General features: G+C 44.8%; 1 protein-coding gene across 2 annotated transcripts in view; it reads left to right on the top strand.

The window, feature by feature from the left end:
* The window catches only part of LOC122945092 (multidrug resistance-associated protein 1-like), a 151,826-nt gene that overhangs the window by 47,875 nt on the left and 84,999 nt on the right, over positions 1-18,952 (top strand). For both annotated transcript variants that reach the window (XM_044303958.1, XM_044303956.1), the window contains exons 2-5: positions 7,753-7,929; positions 11,384-11,509; positions 11,604-11,741; positions 13,559-13,684. In XM_044303958.1, the coding sequence (XP_044159893.1) occupies positions 7,753-7,929; positions 11,384-11,509; positions 11,604-11,741; positions 13,559-13,684 (567 nt within the window). The remainder of the gene's footprint in view (positions 1-7,752; positions 7,930-11,383; positions 11,510-11,603; positions 11,742-13,558; positions 13,685-18,952) is intronic.

The following is an 18,952-nucleotide window of genomic DNA, read 5'->3' as shown; positions in this document are numbered from 1 at the left end:
GCGTTTTTTTTTACGCCCTCAGGGCTTTAGTGGAGGGGGCCCGACAGATTTATTATTGCACAAGTTGTGCTCAGACAGGCAAATTCGGCAGTGTTGCGCTCAATGGCCTGGCATCTGATTACATAGTCTAGAACTCTGTATTAACCCATAGTGTCACAACTTTTTATGTCCAGTGCCAGATTCTTTAATTACATACAATCTTTGAGTGTTATGATCCATTGGAAAAAAGCTAATTCTAATGACCGCCTTCACAGCCAAGGCCAATTTTCAAAAGGGGGCTTGGACCAAGATTGCAATAGCCATCTCTCGTCCTCATACTGTGGAGGAGATCATGCATGTAAATGCAGCGGTCTCCTTTACTGAACACCCAGGCGACTGTTGGGAAGGAACGCTTCTTTCTCGACAATCGGCTGTTACATCGGGACGTGTAAACCCGACTTTATGCTACGTTCACATCTACGGTGAACGTTTCCGGCAGAGAACAGCTTGGCTCCGTTCACTGCATCTGGCATTGCCGGATTCAACAGATCACCGCTGGATCCCTATTGACTATAATGGGATCTGGCAGTGATCCGTCTGCTTTCCGGCATAAATGTATGCAGTAGTTTTTTTCTGGCCCTCAGCTGGCATTTATAGAAGATCAGCCTGCCAGATGGAGATGTGAACGCAGCTTTAGGCCTCATTCACATGGCCGTTGTTTTGGTCCGCATCCGAGCCGCTGTTTTGGGGCCGCAAAAGATGCGAACAGCACTCCGTGTGCAGTCCGCATCCGTTGCTCCATTCCGTGGCCCCGCTAAAAAAAATGTAACATGTCCTATTCTTGTCGGTTTTGCAGACAATAATAGGCATTTCTACAATAGGCCTTCCGTTCTGCAAATTGCGGAAGGAACACGGGCGCCTTCCGTTTTTTGCGGATCCGCAGTTTGCGGACCACAAAAAAATGGAACGGTCGTGTGCATGAGGCCTTAGTGAAAGCCCCCTGACCGCACTGACTGTTGCTAAGTCAGCAGGCCATGTTGCAGGCCACATAGTTCTCTGTGGAATGCCGTATCTTAGGGCTCATGCACACGGCCTGTTGCCTGGCCGTGCCCATGTTGCGGGTCTGCAATATGTGGGCATCGGCCGTGTGCACCCCCCATCACTGATGCAGACTCACTTGAATGCGTCTGCAATCCAGAAGGTCTGGTGCGGAACAGGGGCATGGAACCCCACGGAAGCACTAAGGAGTTCAAACTTCCGTGGGGTTTCTCTCTGTGCCTCTGCACCTCAAAAAATTGTGCATGCACTACTTTTTTGTGGTTGGGACAGACCACAGACCTATTCAAGTTGAATGGGTCTGGTTCCGTCTGCGGAATCAGCACGGATGTTGCCCGTGCATTGAGGACCACAAATTGCTTTCCTCAATGCACAGAATGGCCGAGCAACGGCCGTGTGAATGAGCCCTTAGGCTGAGTTTTCATCTGAAAACAAAATACAAGGCTTAAGGCCTCATGCACACGACCGTGCTGTTTTTTGCGGTCCGCAAACCGCGGATCCGCAAAAAATGGAAGGCGCCAGTGTTGCCTTCTGCAATTTGCGTAACTGAACGGGCGCGGGCAATATAAATGCCTATTCTTGTGCGCAAAGCGAACATGTTATATTTTTTTAGCTGGGCCCCGGAACGGAGCCACGGATGCGGACAGCACATGGAGTGCTGTCCGCATCTTTTGCGGCCCCATTGAAATGAATGGGTCCGCATCCGAGCCGCCAAAACGGTGGCTCGGATGCGGACCCAAACAACGTTCGTGTGCATGAGGCCTTAGTCGAACTCCTTTTGAGAACGTGCTCCATCTAGCCTTATCTTACAGAGCAAGTTAATATTTAAAGGACTGGTAATACTTTACCAAACTAATAAAACTTTATAGACCTTACTAATAGTAATTATGACATCTGCAGCGATGCCTGGATTTCCGGTATGGCAGGATGTTTAAAGAGGCTGGCTGACTGACTCGGCTCATTAGCTAAGTCAGTCCCCTTCTCCATCACAGTTTAGCTAGTGTGCTGTACCAGACAGGTGGCCCCATCAAGCACTTTACTGACATAGAGAGGGGTAGAAGTGAAGCTGCCCCGACCAACAGAGAGGATCAGCAAATGCTGAAATTTCATAATTAAAGTACATTAGTTGAAAAACAACCAAACGCCATTTTATTTTGCAGTAGTCAGGACAGCCCCTTTTTAAAATGAAAGATCGGGCAGAAAGTGGCCTGTCATGTAAAATGTAAGGCGATGCACTTGGGAGTAGAAGTCCAATGTCATTCCAACACTGTTTGGTAACACTAAGATGGACATGGACTTGAGGATATTAGTGTAAAATACCCTACATTGAAATACATTACAAAATTACAGCTACCTTCATGAATGATATTTTAAAAGTTGTTTATGCGAACTGTAAACCTCCACTAATGCGCTGACGTAAACAAACGGGGCTTTAGCTAAACAGCTGGCTTTAATCATTACATGTACCCAAAATGGTACATTAAAAACTATAACTTGTCCTTCAAAAAATAAGAGCTCAGACAAGTACATTGATGAAAAAACTAAAGTTATAGCTCTTGGAATGCGATTTATTATTATTATTTTTATTTATTATTTATGTGTGTGTGGTCACTAAGGGGTTAATTTATCCCTTGCAGCAGCTGCCTGGCATTGGCTGCCACAATCTAGAGTGTTTTGAGTAATGTACTCCACGATGTTTGTACTTCATGGGCAAACACATTAAGTTCCTTTATCTTGACAAGACTTGGGCGAAGGCTGGGATCCTGTTACCGTGTAAGAGGAAGCTGGCCTCTTCTGTGAATGTATCGGAGATTAGACTTGCAGAGTTCATGGATTTCATTGTGGGGCCTTCATAATAGGTGCAGTTACAGTGTTTCTACTATTCCGATTTTAAAATTTAGTGGGCGATTGTCGGGGGGAAAGCGATCCTTCCTGGTAATCGCCTGCTCGTCAGTGGAGGAGAAAGCTGCATTTACATGTAGTGATCTCCTCCACAGTATAGGGGGGGAGCGATCACTGTTGCCATCGCTTGTCCCCATACAGACTCGTTTGCCGGCAGCAGAGCGTGTTTTACATGGCACAATCTGCTGCCGGCAAACTGATTTAGGCTACTTTCACACTTGCGTTCGGAGCTGATCCGTCTGGTGTCTGCACAGACGGATCCGCACCTATAATGCAAACGCTTAGATCTGTTCAGAACGGATCAGTTTGCATTACCATGAACAAAAAAAGTGCCAACAGATCTGTTTTGACTTTACATTGAAAGTCAATGGGGGACGGATCCGTTTGAAAATTGAGCCATACTGTGTCAACTTCAAACGGATCCGTCCCCATTGACTTACATTGTAAGTCTGGACGGATCCGTTTGCCTCCGCACGGCCAGGCGGACACCCGAACGCTGCAAGCAGCGTTCAGGTGTCCGCCTGCTGAGCGGAGCGGAGGACAAACGGTGCCAGACTGATGCATTCTGAGTGGATCCGCATCCACTCAGAATGCATTAGGGCTGGACGGAAGCGTTCGGGCCGCTTGCGAGAGCCTTCAAACGGAACTCACAAGCGGAGCCCCGAACGCAAGTGTGAAAGTAGCCTTAGGGCTCTTTCACACTTGCGTTCTTTTCTTCCGGCATAGAGTTCCGTCGTCGGGGCTCTATGCCGGAAGAATCCTGATCAGGATTATCCCCATGCATTCTGAATGGAGTGAAATACGTTCAGGATGCATCAGGATGTCTTCAGTTCAGGACCGGAACATTTTTTGGCCTAGGAAAATACCGCAGCATGCTGCAGCTTTTTGCTCCGGCTAAAAATCCTGAAGACTTGCCGCAAGGCCGGATCCGGAATGAATGCCCATTTAAAGTTTAGCTTTTTCTCAATGGTTACCATGGCTGCCGGGACGCTAAAGTCCTGGCAGCCATGGTAAAGTGTAGTGGGGAGCGGGGGAGCAGCATACTTACCGTCCGTGCAGCTCCCGGGGCGCTCCAGAGTGACGTCAGGGCGCCCCAAGCGCATGGATCACTTGATCGCATGGCACGTCATCCATGCGCATGGGGCGCTCTGACGTCACTCTAAAGCGCCCCGGGAGCCGCGCGGACTGTAAGTATACTGCTCCCCCGCTCCTACTATGGCAACCAGGACTTTAATAGCGTCCTGGATGCCATAGTAACACTGAATGCATTTTGAAGACGGATCCGTCTTCAAATGCTTTCAGTACACTTGCGTTTTTCCGGATCCGGCGTGTAATTCCGGCAAGTGGAGTACACGCTGGATCTGGAGAACGCAAGTGTGAAAGAGGCCTTAGGTGTCTACACAAAAAATGCTTGTTCATTAGGTAATTAGTGGCACCTTTACACCGCCAGATAATCGCTGTGAACACTTGTTAGTGATTATCTGCGGATTCTCAGTCCATGTAAAGGGCCTTTTACTACTTTTCTTCCTGGCTGCTTCCAGTGTTGTGCTTCAGGTCTGCACCACTGTTGTAATTTTCCTGGCAGCAGCGCTGACATTCTGTGCACACTAGGTCACCATGCAGCCAATCCCTGGGATCAGCAGTATTCAGGTCAACAGTATACAGGTCACTGTTGCAGCCAGTAATTGGCTCCAACAGTGACATGGTGTGTGTGTGTTTGTGTACCAGTGGCGGGGAGGACTGGAGTGCAGCACTGGAAGGAGCAGGGGAGAAAACAGCTGAGTATAGCTGCTTTTGGTTTTTAGACGATTTATTGCCGCTGCCTGAGGTCACACTATCATACATGCTCCAAATCCTGGAATTTGATCTAATATAATTTTTATTATTTATATTTGTAAGACATCTAGTTATCTCACTGGATCCATCCCTGTCAACCTTGTAGTTCGTTTGCTTTGCTCTGATCGGTCTACCTAAATATAGATGGCTGTATTTTGGGTTTCAAAAAATCATATTTGTAATAGGTGTTTCTTAAAGATTCTGCATTGTTTGACTTCTGCAGCTTTAATGCATCACCATAAGTAGCAGTCTGAAGAATGATGTTCACTGTGAAATCCATCAAATAGCTCATCTCATGTCTCCTTCTCTCTCTGGAACGATCTTCTGTGCTAAAGTCTGACCAAATCAAAGTTGAACTGAATTTTTAGCTTTTTAGGAGATTGTTCAGGAGAGGGACTGGAGACGGAGCTGACAGTCAGCCAGTATGACGAATCTGCCAGTGAATGGCATCTGCAGCCTTCTGTGTATTGGCATACGTACAGGAAGAAGCCAAACACTTGAGAATTTTTTATAAAAACATATTTCAAATTTGATCTACTGACGTCCACAGCTGGACGGCTTTTCCAGAAAAGGATATTTTCACATAGATTTGCAGAGGCATGGACCCGAAAGTCCACAGTGTTTATGTGGGTTTCTGATCCACAAAAGATAGGACATGTCCTTTTGCGGCCTGCAATACGGGCACTGATCCCTTAAATCCATGTGCGTGAGCCCTAAAGAAGGGTATTTAATATTTCTTGGCTCAAGCACGAGTATATTTGTATGCAGAAATAATTGGTAATAAATTGTGTGCAAGGATGTGTTCAGATGGTGGAAATTCAATTGAAATCCATTCACGGACCATGCCTAATTGATTTCAAAGGGGATTTCACACTATGGGTGTCAGTGGCTTCAGCATGGAGACTGCAGTAGTTGGCCACACACGGAGTAGCCCCATTGAATGATCCGTGATCTGTCCGACTGTAAATCTACAGCAGAAGTCCAAGGGTCAACCTTGGATTTCTGCTTCCGATCTGATGCCATATTTTCCCAACGAAGAAGTTGCTGGTGTGTGCAAACACCCTAAGCCAGGTTGTTTCCCAGTCATGTTTCTTATAAGATACTTTTTGAGCTAAATAAACTTGTTGCATTAGACAACCCCCTTTGCAGATGCGGTCCCCAGGGACGGTCAGCTGTGGGCGCCCCCAGGAAACATCTGATTTTGTTTGAGGAACTTGCAGCCACCCAGGCGTTTCCCCCTGAGAGTGATTGCTGCCCATGAAATGCAGTATAACACAGTGCCTGTACATGTCTAGTACTACTGTAGTTGAGAGGAATATTATCTGGATTAACTGGTATCCCCCCCCCTCCCCCTCACAATAATATAAATTCTTTGCAAATCCCTAAGTATATGTACTTTTAGGACTGCAGCCTTTCTAACATCTTCCCAGTTATGCTTTCTATGAACTTGTAGGATTCTGCTATGTTATGAAATGTAAGAGCCTTGAAGGAATCTGCCCCCACCCCTTCTCGGAGCTCACGAGCCGTGGTGCTGACATGAGGCAGCGTGACTAAGCAAAATCCAAAGTCCTCGATGCCCTCTCTGTCTATGTATAAACAGTGCTGAGTGCCCTAAGTGAACCCCCTCCCTGAGCTTCTGGACACCAGCCAGGCCTCCGGGACTTACACCTACTATTCGGGCGGAGAGCGCTCTATGTAAGGAGAGAAGTTGTTTGTCTCCCTGCAAGACATTAGAAATTACCATCCTCCCCATACGTGGAAAATCCTGTCTTCTCCCACTTGACTACACCCATGATGGTGATTGCATCAGAGTTTTACTGTGTGCCATCTGTGAGTCAGTTCTGGTTGCAAAAAGCCTGTCAGGGGTCACAGTGATCTAGTGCCATCCACAGGGCAATCCTCTTAGTCCAATGCACCGGCCTAGCTTCATGCACAATTGTCACCTTTGACACACATAATAGGGCATCTATATACTACTCAGGGCTGGCTTTAGCACTGATGGCCTGGCCCTTAGGAGTGTGCCCTTCAGCTCTCCGGTAAGGAGTCGGCTATATGTATTACTTTATGAAATAAAGCATAGCAGGTAAGCCACTGTCGGAATGCTGAGAGAGGGTTAAAAGAGAAAAATACTCACTTCTCTCCCACCACTCCCATTTTGATGCTTTCCTTCTCTCCGCTGGTCTCTCTTTCCTGGTCCTGTCTTGAAACACAGGAAATGCCTACTTGGGCAAACGCCACTTGAGGCAGATGCCCACTGCAGTCAGAGATTGGGTAGGGGGCATTTCCTGTGCGTCAAGGCAGGGTTGGGAAGTAGAGTTAAAGAGGTTCTCTGGAAATTAAGAAAATGAAAATACTAAAATATTACTTTATGATAAATAGATTCCCTTTCATTAGTTATAATGGCTCGTTTTGTCTAGGGAGCAATCATCAGGAGAAATAAAATGGCTGCCGTCCTATTAGTACATAGAAAACCTGTCCTAATCATACAGGAAGCGAAGCTACTTCACAACACTGAGGTAAAGAGCTGCCTCATCCTCCTCTCTGCTCTACATGTCGGGGATTATGATCCTGAATACAGGTGCATCTCTGGGGGAATGGAGATGATGAGGAGACATGAGACCACTGACCACCAAAATGGGGTTCCCAGAATCCTGTGTCTGAGTGGAGTGGTAGTGCGCATGCTTGATCACAACAACATTTGCTTGTGAGCGACTGCTGGACATGGCCAAATGCTGAACTCGGTAGTGCCATAGAAGTGAATGAAGCACTGGTCACACGTGCACACTACCACTCGTTTTACTTGGGGAACCCCTTTCTTGTGATTGGAAGAACCCAGCGATCATACCTTTTATCTATACTGTGCATAGGTGTTTGTGGACCAAGCCTATGACTGCCTGCTTGTATGTTACTGCTCTTTGTGTGATGTGAAATCCTATTTTTACATAGAAAATTAATATTCCATGTGTTGTTGTTTTTTAGGATGTAAACGTTACCTGGTATACAGATAACCCAGACTTCACCAAGTGCTTCCAGAATACGGTCCTGGTATGGATTCCATGCATCTACCTCTGGCTCTGCTTCCCTTTCTATTTTTTATACCTCCGGCACAATGACAAAGGCTACATCCGAATGTCACATCTCAATAAGGCCAAAACTGTAAGTTCCTGTTCCGCAATTTATTTGGTATGGGAGAAGTAGTGACCTGGAATCACGACACTATGCTTCTCTTCAGGTTAGAGAGCAGAAATAACTACCTGTGTGTCTAGGGGGATTTTTCCCCAAAAAATTATGTTTGCTTGTCCCATTCTTGTCCTTATTCCGAATGAGAATGGCCCTTTCTGTGGATGGAGGTGAGGTAAATACGTAACGGAAGTTATTCTTATTTTGTGGACTGACATACTGACGCAGCCTTACATAGACACAGTAAAGGTTGTGTTCATGCCAGAGTATCCTAGAATAGTGCACAAAGTGAAAAAGATGCTTGACAGAAATCAAGAGAGTATCCAGACTGGTATGTTATAGCAATGGTAAAAGCATCTGTGTATGGAAGGCGTCTAACATTTTGAAGAAGATGAGCTACAGCGTCAGAAGAGCACATGAAACGCCACTTCTGGCAGCTAAAACTGAGAATGAGGTTACAGGCGGACATAGGTTCACAAAGCTGGGTAGCTGAAAATGTCGGTCCTAATGTACCGTTGAATCAGCAGTCTATAATTGGGCAGTTCAGAAAAATGCCCATCCCATGATCACTACTTTATGGCACATATCTCCAGTTCTGAGAACCGCTAACAATTTTTACACAATGGGGGACATTTATCCAGATTGCTGTTCCCGTACGCCAGTCTTGGTCCTTGTGCCCTGGATTAAGGTGCGCTTAATTTTTTAAGAGGCAAATGCATCCGTGTGCTAGTAACTAAAATCGGGCATAGACAAAGCAACTAAGATGACTGTATGGCTTCAAGCAGAGTGTTGTGGGCATGCTCTGTGACCTTTGCAGAGGTGATTGTGCAGTGAGGGGAGGAGGTGAGCTTCATCCATTACTTATCGTGAATGGTGGATCCTGTATGATCTACACCATATTTTCTTAATGAAATGTGGTTAGCATAAAAGCCTTTACGCAACAGGTCATTTCTGATGATAATTTCCCTTTAAAGCTTCACAGTTCCCAAAGTATTTAATACTCCAAAGCCTTCTCGTCGTTAGGCCTCTTTCACACAAGCGTATTTGCACTCTGTGTATGGCCTGAATTTTATGTACCGGAATACGCTGCTAATGTTCATGAATAGAGCAGTTCACATGGGCGTATAGTTTCCATCAGTATTTGCTTCCAGATACACACAATGCAATCTATGGGAGTGCATAAAAAAATGCAGGAAGGAAGTAATACCATACTATACCATCCAGAATCCATGCGTATTCCAGAGCCAGAATACAGACGGCTTTCAATACGCTTGTGTGAAAGTGGCCTATGGGGGTAACTCAAAACTGCAGGAAGGAAGAAATGCACAGATAAATCCTGATGATATACTGAAGCAATACTGAGTGTATATCATCTGGAATTCGTGCCTAATCCAGAGCCAGAATATGGACGGATTTCAAAACACTTGTGTGAAAGCGGCCAAACTCTCAATGTTTCTTAGATATACAGTACAGTACTAATGTCAATTTGCCCCTCCATTGATTATGCACCATTGTTAGCTTGTTATGTACTGGAGGCTTTCACTGACAAAAGATCTTAAATGGCACCTGTCAGCATATTTGTGCCTATGACACCGCATTGCTGAGCAAAAATGATGTTTTAATATATGCAAATGAGCCTCTGGGAGCAACGGGGGCGTTACCATTACACCTAGAGTCTCAGCTCTCTCTGCAACTGCTGAGCCCTCTGCACTTTGGCAGGGCCGGGCAGGCGTGATGATGATAACACTGCCTGGCCCTGTCAAAGCCGCAGTTGCAGAGAGAGCAGAGCCTCTAGGTGTAACATCAACTCCCCTATTGCTCCTAGAGTCATTTGCATTTATACAAATATTTTTCTAAGCAATGCGGGCACATTTGAACATGGGACCAACGAAGATGCCTTTAGCTGCCAAGTGCACATGTAACAGGTCAGCCAGTGTCATAGGTACACATCAACTGACAGATTGATGACCTATTCTTAGGTCAGATTGGCGGGGGTCAGACCCGCGAAACCCCAACGATAAGCTGTTTTCAGAATCTCAGGGATCGGCACTGCACAGCTGTTTTCTATACAGTTCCAATAGTGGTGCCTCTGAAATGGCTGATGTACTGGGAGTTGGACCTCTGATCTGATATTAATGACCTATCCTGAGGATAAGTAGGTGGACGTTGCTAAACAGATGTAACACCATGGGCGCCATTATAATGAGATGGAGAATATCTTACAATTGGAGAATTTGTGTAACAGAAAATACATTATATTAAAATGCCATTAAATGGTGGCAGAATCCCTTTATTGTTTTATGGATAGCTATAATGGGCATCAGAGCATAACCAACCCAAGGAGCCTATCGTCTGGCTTTTTCAGTGTGCATCCTGGGGGTTCCCTTTAAATCCAGGGACAAGCATGCCCCACACAGAATTAGTGACTCTGGAGACACGCGCGCTCCCAGCTGTTTTGTTCTCGCTGACTTGCAGAGAGCAATTAAAACCCCATCATGTTTCAGTTTTAATTTTTTCACTGACCATTAGAGGAGCATAAGAAATAACACTGTAATTGACCTGCAAAGCTTCGAAGCATTAAAGGGGTTGTCCGAGTTAAGAAAATAAAATATATAGCACTGTAAATCTGATGGTCAGCAATATATAACTAAGATGACATCTATTCTCTCATTTCCCTGGTTCTCTTCTAGACCTTTGTTTGCCTGCAATAAAAACAATCTCTGCCCCTCTTCCTGCTCTGCAAAGGGAGTGAATACAAGTGCTGCCCTGAATGACATGTCCGCCTGCTGGGAGACTCAGCAGCATGTTGTATGTGTAGGACTACAAGTCCCAGCTGTATAATTACACTGCTGATATACACAGGATCTTCCCCCTACCTGTTCTTGTGCAATGCTCTGCAGATCTCCTCTAGTTTGTCAGCTCCTGTGCCCAGCATTTGTCTCCTCACTGCCTGCAGCTACTCAGTAAAGCCTTCAGCCCTGAGTCTGTGCAGCTGAAGGGGTTAAGAATCCAGGAAGAGAACAGACAGCAGTGCTGGGGGCGTGGCCAGCACAGTGACATCTCTTGTACAGACACATATCTGCTCTCTCAGGCTTGTGCACAAAACATCATTAGAGCAGGGAGAGAAGCTGACATCACAGGTCATGTGACCCTCGGTGAAATCTGAGAAAGGAGAAACTACAGATGCAGTAAGTGCACGGTAAAGCTGTTACATTTGCCTAGTTAGAAACATACAAAGAACAAAAAAATAACTCAGACAGCCCATTTAACCTTGTTCCCGATCTCATAGTTCAGTGAGAAAGGAGGGTGTTTTTGGTTATGAAAGGCTCTATCGATTATCGTGTATTTTTTGGTTATTATCTAGGATAAGTGCTATTACTTCAGCTTTTCTATTGTAACCTTTATTTTTTATTTTTTTTTGTCTTTGCAGGCTATAGGGTTCTTGTTATGGCTGGTCTGCTGGGCAGATCTTTTCTACTCCTTCTGGGAAAGGAGTCAAAGTATTTATCGAGCTCCAGTTTATGTCGTAAGCCCTGCTGTTCTGGGTATAACTATGGTAAGAAGACGGTAACAGACGCTCAGTCGTGGTGCACTTTCTACTATATGTATTGACCCTTTTTTTTTTTTTTTTTCTTCTTTCTTTTTTTCAGCTGCTAGCTACTTTTTTAATTCAATATGAGAGGATAAAAGGAGAGCAGTCTTCAGGTGTATTGTTACACTTCTGGATCATAGCTCTGCTTTGTGCCATAATAATTTTCAGGTCCAAAGTTCTCCATGCCTTAAAACCGGTAGGTATCAGTGATCGTGTGGTGGACAGGAACCTCTCCCTCTGCAAAAATTACTATAAATCAGTACTTTAAAGAAAAAATTACTATAATGCAGTGCAATAAAGCATAATGTAACCCTTACTGAAAGATAAGCAAGGCTAAGTGTGCAACAGTCCTTTTATTCTGGTATTATGTTGCGGCATAGGAACAGAATACCAGAAATGCCAGATTTGGCATATGCCGGGCGGTTCCGGCCCCTGGTGGATCCCATTCACTATAATGGGGTCTGTCAGGTTTCTGGTGCGAATACTGACATTGTGCCTGACAAAATACCACCCCATGCACTGCACTGAACCTAGCCTTGTATTAGATTTTACTTTAGAGATTCTTGTCCTGTGCTTTTACATGGCCACAGAGCTCTTAAGTGACTGCTAATATTGTTTTAAAGGGGTTTCCCATTTTATAAGTGACAGCATATTGTTAGTATAGACCAGGGATGCCCAACTTGCGGCCCTCCAGCTGTTGCAAAACTAAAACTCCCAGCAAGCCTACAGCTATTAGGGCATGCGGGGAGTTGTAGTTCTGCAACAGCTGGGGGAGCTTCAGGTTGAGCATCCCTGGGATAGCCAATCGCCTTATGATTGGTGGGCGTTCCACTTCTGGGAGCCCCCACCAATGCTGAGAATAAAGGGGATGCTTCAGCCTCTACATGGTTTTCCCTTGCTCATCCAAACCTCCCAGCTCTTTAGGGAACTGCCACTAGCTCCATTCACTTGAATTGAGCTGGGCCATTGTTCTCCTTCACAGCAGACGATTATGGGGCTTCCAAGGTCCCCTACCCATTTTTTTTATTTTACTCACTTATATAGCGCTGACCTATTCTGCAGCGCTTTACAGACATCAGTCGCTGTCCCCAGAATGGCTCACATTCTAAGTTCCCTATCGGTATGTCTTTGAAGTGTGGAAGGAAACTAGAGAACCCGAAGGAAACCCACACAAACACAGGGAGAACATACAAACTCCATGCAGATAATGCCCTTGGTTGGACCCCAGTGCTCCAAGAAATCGGTGCTTACAACTGAGCCACCGTCTCCAGGTCCGGTGGTCTCTGCAGCAGTCGTGCTCCCTGGTCTTCTCTGGCCCGCTCTGCACTATCACCTGACTGCACACAGCGTCATGTCATAGTGTGCGCTGTATGTCCTGACGCTGTAGGTGGTCAGGACAGTGCAGTGCTGCCCCATGGAAGACAACCATTCACAGTAGGCGTTTTCACAGTATCTCTAAATGCTGTTAACAGTTTAGGCAATATGGCCGCCCCCATATACCTGTTCCGGAAATAGAATTTAAAAAAAACTTTGATATCTTAGATATCTGGTTTTAAATGGCAGAAAACATTTTCGGTGACACATTCCCTTTAAAGTGTTTTTGCCACCATAAAAACTTATTCTCCATAGAATTGGGGGTGAAATCTGAGTGGTGGGGGTCAACCGTTGGGTCCCCCACTGATCACAAGAAGGAGGTGGCAGATTTTTTTCTCAACGGTTTTCCATTTCTGTTAGTGGTGGTCCTTCGCGTACTGCGGTCTGTTAACCCAGCCTAAAAGAAGGATACATTTTGCTGTGCCCTTCTTTCTTTGCTGAAAACCCTTTGATGGAAGTTAATGTTGTGTCAAAAAAGTAGAAAGTAATAATGTGTTCACAAGAAGTCCGTGCTCTGTAGTCCAGCTGGGTGGCATTAGATGTGTCCTGATGTTAGGGGGCTGTTACACATTACACCATGTACTTGGAATGAAGTTGTGCCCTGTCCTTAGATGTCCCTTGTTTTCTTCCTCTGCGCAGGATGCCAGTATAGATGTGTTCCGGGACGTCACATTCTACATGTACTTTCTAATGGTGTTGGTGGAGCTGATATTGGCTGCCTTCCCTGATCAGCCTCCTCTCTTCTCTGAAATAGTCAATGATCCGGTGAGTAACCTGCTTGTAAGGTACAAATCTATCTTCTAAAGGTCCGCTGTTCAGAGAGCACGAGAGTTTCAACAAACTCTTATCCCCTGATTAACAGTCCATGTAAAAGGACCTTAAAGGGGTTGTCCACTTCGTGGCTACTTGTGACCAATTTGTTTGTAAGATGACTGCATGGCACTTACTAATATATCCTTTGTTGATGTTCTGTGCTGTTTAAGTTTTATAGGCCTATCCACATAGAGGTCCTGTCCATAAGATGGCCACTGATGAAGGGTCATGTGACCAGACACATCACTCAGTCTCCTCCATACAAGCACACCACACCTGCACTAAACTCCCGACAGTGCGAGTGCAGATGACACGTGCAGGGTATTTGAATGAATAAGACATCACATGGAGGTGATTGGCCCGGTCACATGACTCTCCATCAGCGGCCATCTTATGAACAGAACAGCACAAAACACTTGGCAAACAAGGGGAAATATAGAAAATGGTTCAGAATTTCAACAAAGCCTATATTAGTAAATGTCATGTTATCATCTCGCAAACACATTGGTCAACAATAACCAGAAAGTGGGCAACCCCTTTAAGTGCATAATATTCCTGGGCAGCTGTTTCCTCATTTTGTAAGGCTGCTGCAAGCTGGTCCAGGACAAATGTCGGACCATTGCATGCAACAGTTTTTGTCCTGCCCAAACACAGCATTTGCCGGAAAGCAGCCGGATCACCGTTGGACCTTATTGCAGTCAATGGGAATCCGGCGGTGAACTGTAGAATCCGTCAATGTCGGATCTGCCAGAATAGCATGCTGGATCTGTTACTGTAGATGTGAACGCGGCCTAAGAATTGTTTGTAAGATCATTACACGCATGCTGTTATACGGATTCTGAAGTGTGTCCATATTTCAAAAAGTCACGGAAAATAATGCACTAAAACAATAGATGCAAACGCAGTATATGGACTAAGCCCTGACTCTAATGATAAAATCTGAGACTCTCAGCAAATATATTTTGAATAAAACACGTCTGTCCATATTTCAGCCATTGGATAAAGACCTTAGTTGTACCTGAGCCATATCTTGCCTTCTGTTTAGAACAAGTCTGTAGATAAGCTGTAGTGACCAGTTATTTAGTCATTTCTACAGTAAAGTTACTCAGCAGTGAATTACTTCCAGTGAAGGGACAGACTACTGTAACTTATAGGAAGTGTTCAATAAAAATAACGCTAAAGCTATATAAAATACTGACTGTAGTAAGATCATACAAAAAAGTTAGACCAGCACCTCCAGACAATATGAAATAAAAGTGCAGGTGCACGCTACCACAGCTGCAGTGCAAAAGCAAAGAAACGCCACGTGCAGCAGCGCACCGCTCCATGCACAAAAACACTGGACACATGGAGAAATATGAACTGTGTCACTGCTATACTTGCTATATGAAAATAAGAAGCTCTTTGTGCGCATTTTTTTTATCAAAATTGTGTCGGGCCCATCTACCAGCGACAAGGTGGGACCTACATTAACAGACTTGCCTCTACTGGACCTACAAAATTAAGAGCAGTGATGCAGTTCAGATTTATCCATGTTTCCAGGGTTTGCATGTGTCTTTGCGCGTGGAGCAGGATGCTGTTGCCTATAGTGTTTGCTTTTATGGTAGGATCAGAACAGGCCATGTAGACTGTGTCCTGGACTGAAGCTTCATTCTGCAGCCCAAGGGTATGAAGGACACGTGCCCAGCGTCGGACTGGGGTACTTGGGGCCCACCAGTAAAAATTTATTTTGGGGGCCCACAATACAGATACATTCAAATATAATAAATAATCTAACAAGGTTTTTTAAGTTTTTTTATATGAACATAGGCTGGTTGAGGAGCTGTACGTTGAATATATGTATGTAGTGCAGTAAGTCTACTGTGTTATGTGCCACTTGTATAGGGAGTGGGAGACTAGGGGCCCACTTTGCTCAGGGGCCCACCGGGGGATTCCCCTGTACCCCTGTGGGCCAGTCCGAGCCTGCACGTGCCAACAGGATGTTTTGTAAAGGGCATTGGTTAAACGGCAGCTTCTTACAGGGATTCCCCAGTCAAAACCATTAGATAAGACAGTCAATGTTGTCTGAGATGAGATTCGCAAATTGTCGCTTTCAACATGCAGTTTTGCAAACAGCTAATTTTGCCAATGGACAGCCTGGGATTTCTGCAGTTGAAGTGTAGTAATATATATGGCGGTCATTCAGATGAATGCCTGTTCGTATAATACATGGACCGATTGAGTCTGCCAAAGCGGGAGCTTCAGAGGTAGTTCTGATGTTGATAGGAGGGTATCTTCAGATGACAACCCCTATAATGTTGCAGTGAGTACCCTGTGGGTTGTTTGCTTCACAGCCCCCGTTGTGCAGAGCAGTATCAGGGTGCCCCCCTGCTGTGTGTGTGTGTGTGTGTGTGAATGTGTGTGTGTGTGTATGTATATGTATATATATATATATATATATATATATATATATATATATATATATATAAAAAAAAAATTTTTTATACCGGCCGTGTGTGTTCGAAAATGCCAGCCCTGTGGTAGAAATGCCTATTCTTGTCCGCAATTGCTCTGTCTTTTTTGCGGGGCCGCGGAACGGAACTACGGATGTGGACAGCATCTTTTGCGGCCCCATGGAAATGAATGGGTGCGCATCCGTTCCACAAAATTGCAGAACGGATGCCGACACGCAAATATGGTCGTCTGAATGAGCCCTTATAACATGTATCTATTACGTGGATCCGGGAGCAGGGCTGGCTAAGAGCTGATTTGCTTTCTATTACATGAAGCTCGATGCATTCCGATAATGGGGCAGAGAAGCCATGAGAAAGGTCTCGGGTTTTCTGTCCTCTTTCTTCCATGCTAATCATTTGCGTTAGTTGGTCCCAAATCGAGAAAACTCAGCTAAGGTTAAAAAATGACACTTAAGACAGGAATGTGCGTGGGTGGAAGGTCAGACTTGTCGTATTACTAGGATTAAAGCTAATAGACACCACGCCTTCTCTGTAATTGCTGATTTCCAAGTCTCAGCTCTGTAGGTATATTTATTGGTAACAAATATATATATTTTTTTTTAAAGTGGTTTCAGAAAATAAAACTTTTTTTATTTATTGTGATAAAGGTCTGCAGGTTTCAAATGTAACGTCTGCGTCAGCTCCTTGTGCTTTCAAAATCTCTGCTTGCTGTCAATTAAAAAGCACCTTCATTGTTTACTTCCAGTGGAAAAATGTCTTTCGTGGGCATGTGATGAATAAATAAGAAAAAAAAACAAAAAAACACGTAAAGTGCACCAATGGGTTAAAACCAATTAAACTCAGGGAGGGTAAAATGCTCATGTTGTGTGGTTCTGCTTTGGACATGAAAAATTTCAAGGGCGATAAGCTGCTGCCAGAGGCATCTCATTCTCCTCTCCCTATTGAGAACACATGCATGCCTGGTTGAACCAAGCATGCATGTTTATGCATTTGAGTCCAGGAGGAGTAGCTGTCCAGTGCTAAACCAAAGTTAGGAAAGTAGAAATGGCGCAGGGAAAGTGCTGCCTTGCTCTTGACAGGAAAATGTCATGAGGATTCATTCATACAGAAACTAGTTTATTGTGATGCTTGTGTGACCTGGAAACGCGCTCACAATCTAGTTTCTTTATTAATGACTCCTCGCGGCATTGTATTGTATGAAAGGCTCAGGCAGTGCCCGTAGTACGCCGTGTTGGCTTTATGCCTCTCATGATGCGGGTAGACATATGTGCTTGGTGCAATAATCGGAGACGTCCTGTCCTGCGCATAAAATCTGCATCCAAACCGTCCATAAATTTGCACTATTTATCACATTTTTGGTGCCAATTTTCTGCACAAGAAAAAATGCAACAACAATTCATGAGCTTCAGATTTCAGAGCAGCAAGTCAATTTCTGCACCTAAGGAAAAGCAAAGGGGGTCATTTACTAAGACAGGCGTTTTAGATGTCAGTCTTAATAAACCCTATGATACACCGAAGTTATAAAGAGGCACCGGCCTCTACATAACTTTGGCGCATCCAGTGCTGGTCTAAATGTAAGCCAGCTTCCTTGCTGTCTTACATTTAGACCATTTACTTCGCCTAAAACAGGTGTAAAAAAAATGATACCGGTAATTGGGACGGGTCTGCCGGCCCGTCCACTTCCCGGCCCGTGCCACACCCACTTTTTTAGGCCTGGTTTGAGTTGGGAAAAGTCACAGATTGTGGCACAACTAAGGCTACTTTCACACCTGCGTTTTGGTGCGGATCCGTCTGTGCAGATACCAGACGGATCCGCACCTATAATGCATACGCTTGTATCTGTTCAGAATGGATCCGTTTGCATCACCATGAATGATAATGCAAACTGATCTGTTTTGACTTACATTGAAAGTCAATGGGAGGCGGATCCGTTTTCAATTGCACCATATTGTGTCAGTAAAAACGGATCCGTCCCCATTGACATACATTGTAAGTCAGGACGGATCCCTTTGGTTCAGTTTCGTCAGACTGACCTCAAAACGCTGCAAGCAGCGTTTTTGTGTCCTCCTCCGGAGCGGAATGGAGGCTGATCGAAGGCAAACTGATGCATTCTGATTGGATCCTTATCCATTCAGAATGCATTGGGGCTGAACTGATCTGTTTGGGGCCGCTTGTGAGAGCCCTGAAACGGATCTCACAGACGGACCCAGAAACGCCAGTGTGAAAGTAGCCTAACTGATGCGCCACAATATAGCCTAATGTAGGCGTATATCTGAATAATAAATGACCCCTAAAGTGTATCTCAGATCTGTCTTAATTTTTATACGCTTTGTTGGTACTGTATTATGCTTCTTTTTTTTACGAAATCCTCGAGGGTCCTGTGCATCCATCACAGATGTGTATGCAATGGAAGTAAACGTTAAGAGCCAGATCACATGCAATTTTTAGTTTTTTTCCCTCATTTTGGAGCGTTTCCGCTGTTAAAATCGGCTCCAAAAAAAGCCTCCAAACCATCTCCCATTCATTTCAAAGGGAAGTGGCACTTTTTCTTTTTTTTTGCTGTGGAAAAAGAAGCAGCGTGCCCTACCTTGGGATGGAATCCACGCTGAATCTCCCATTGAAATTAATCGGAAGCATTAAAAAAACAGCTCCATACTTCTGCACGTTTCTTGGCAAGTATCCGTGCCAAAAAGCCCTAGCAGTAAATGCAGTTGATTAAAAAACAGTGTAAAAAATCTCACTGAAAACATGCAGATTCCGCACGTGT

Source organism: Bufo gargarizans, chromosome 8 (genome assembly GCF_014858855.1).
Source record: "Bufo gargarizans isolate SCDJY-AF-19 chromosome 8, ASM1485885v1, whole genome shotgun sequence".
NCBI classification, from domain to species: Eukaryota; Metazoa; Chordata; class Amphibia; order Anura; family Bufonidae; genus Bufo; species Bufo gargarizans.
The sequence above is the reverse complement of the archived record's forward strand: the minus strand, read 5'-3'. Positions and strand labels throughout refer to the sequence as shown.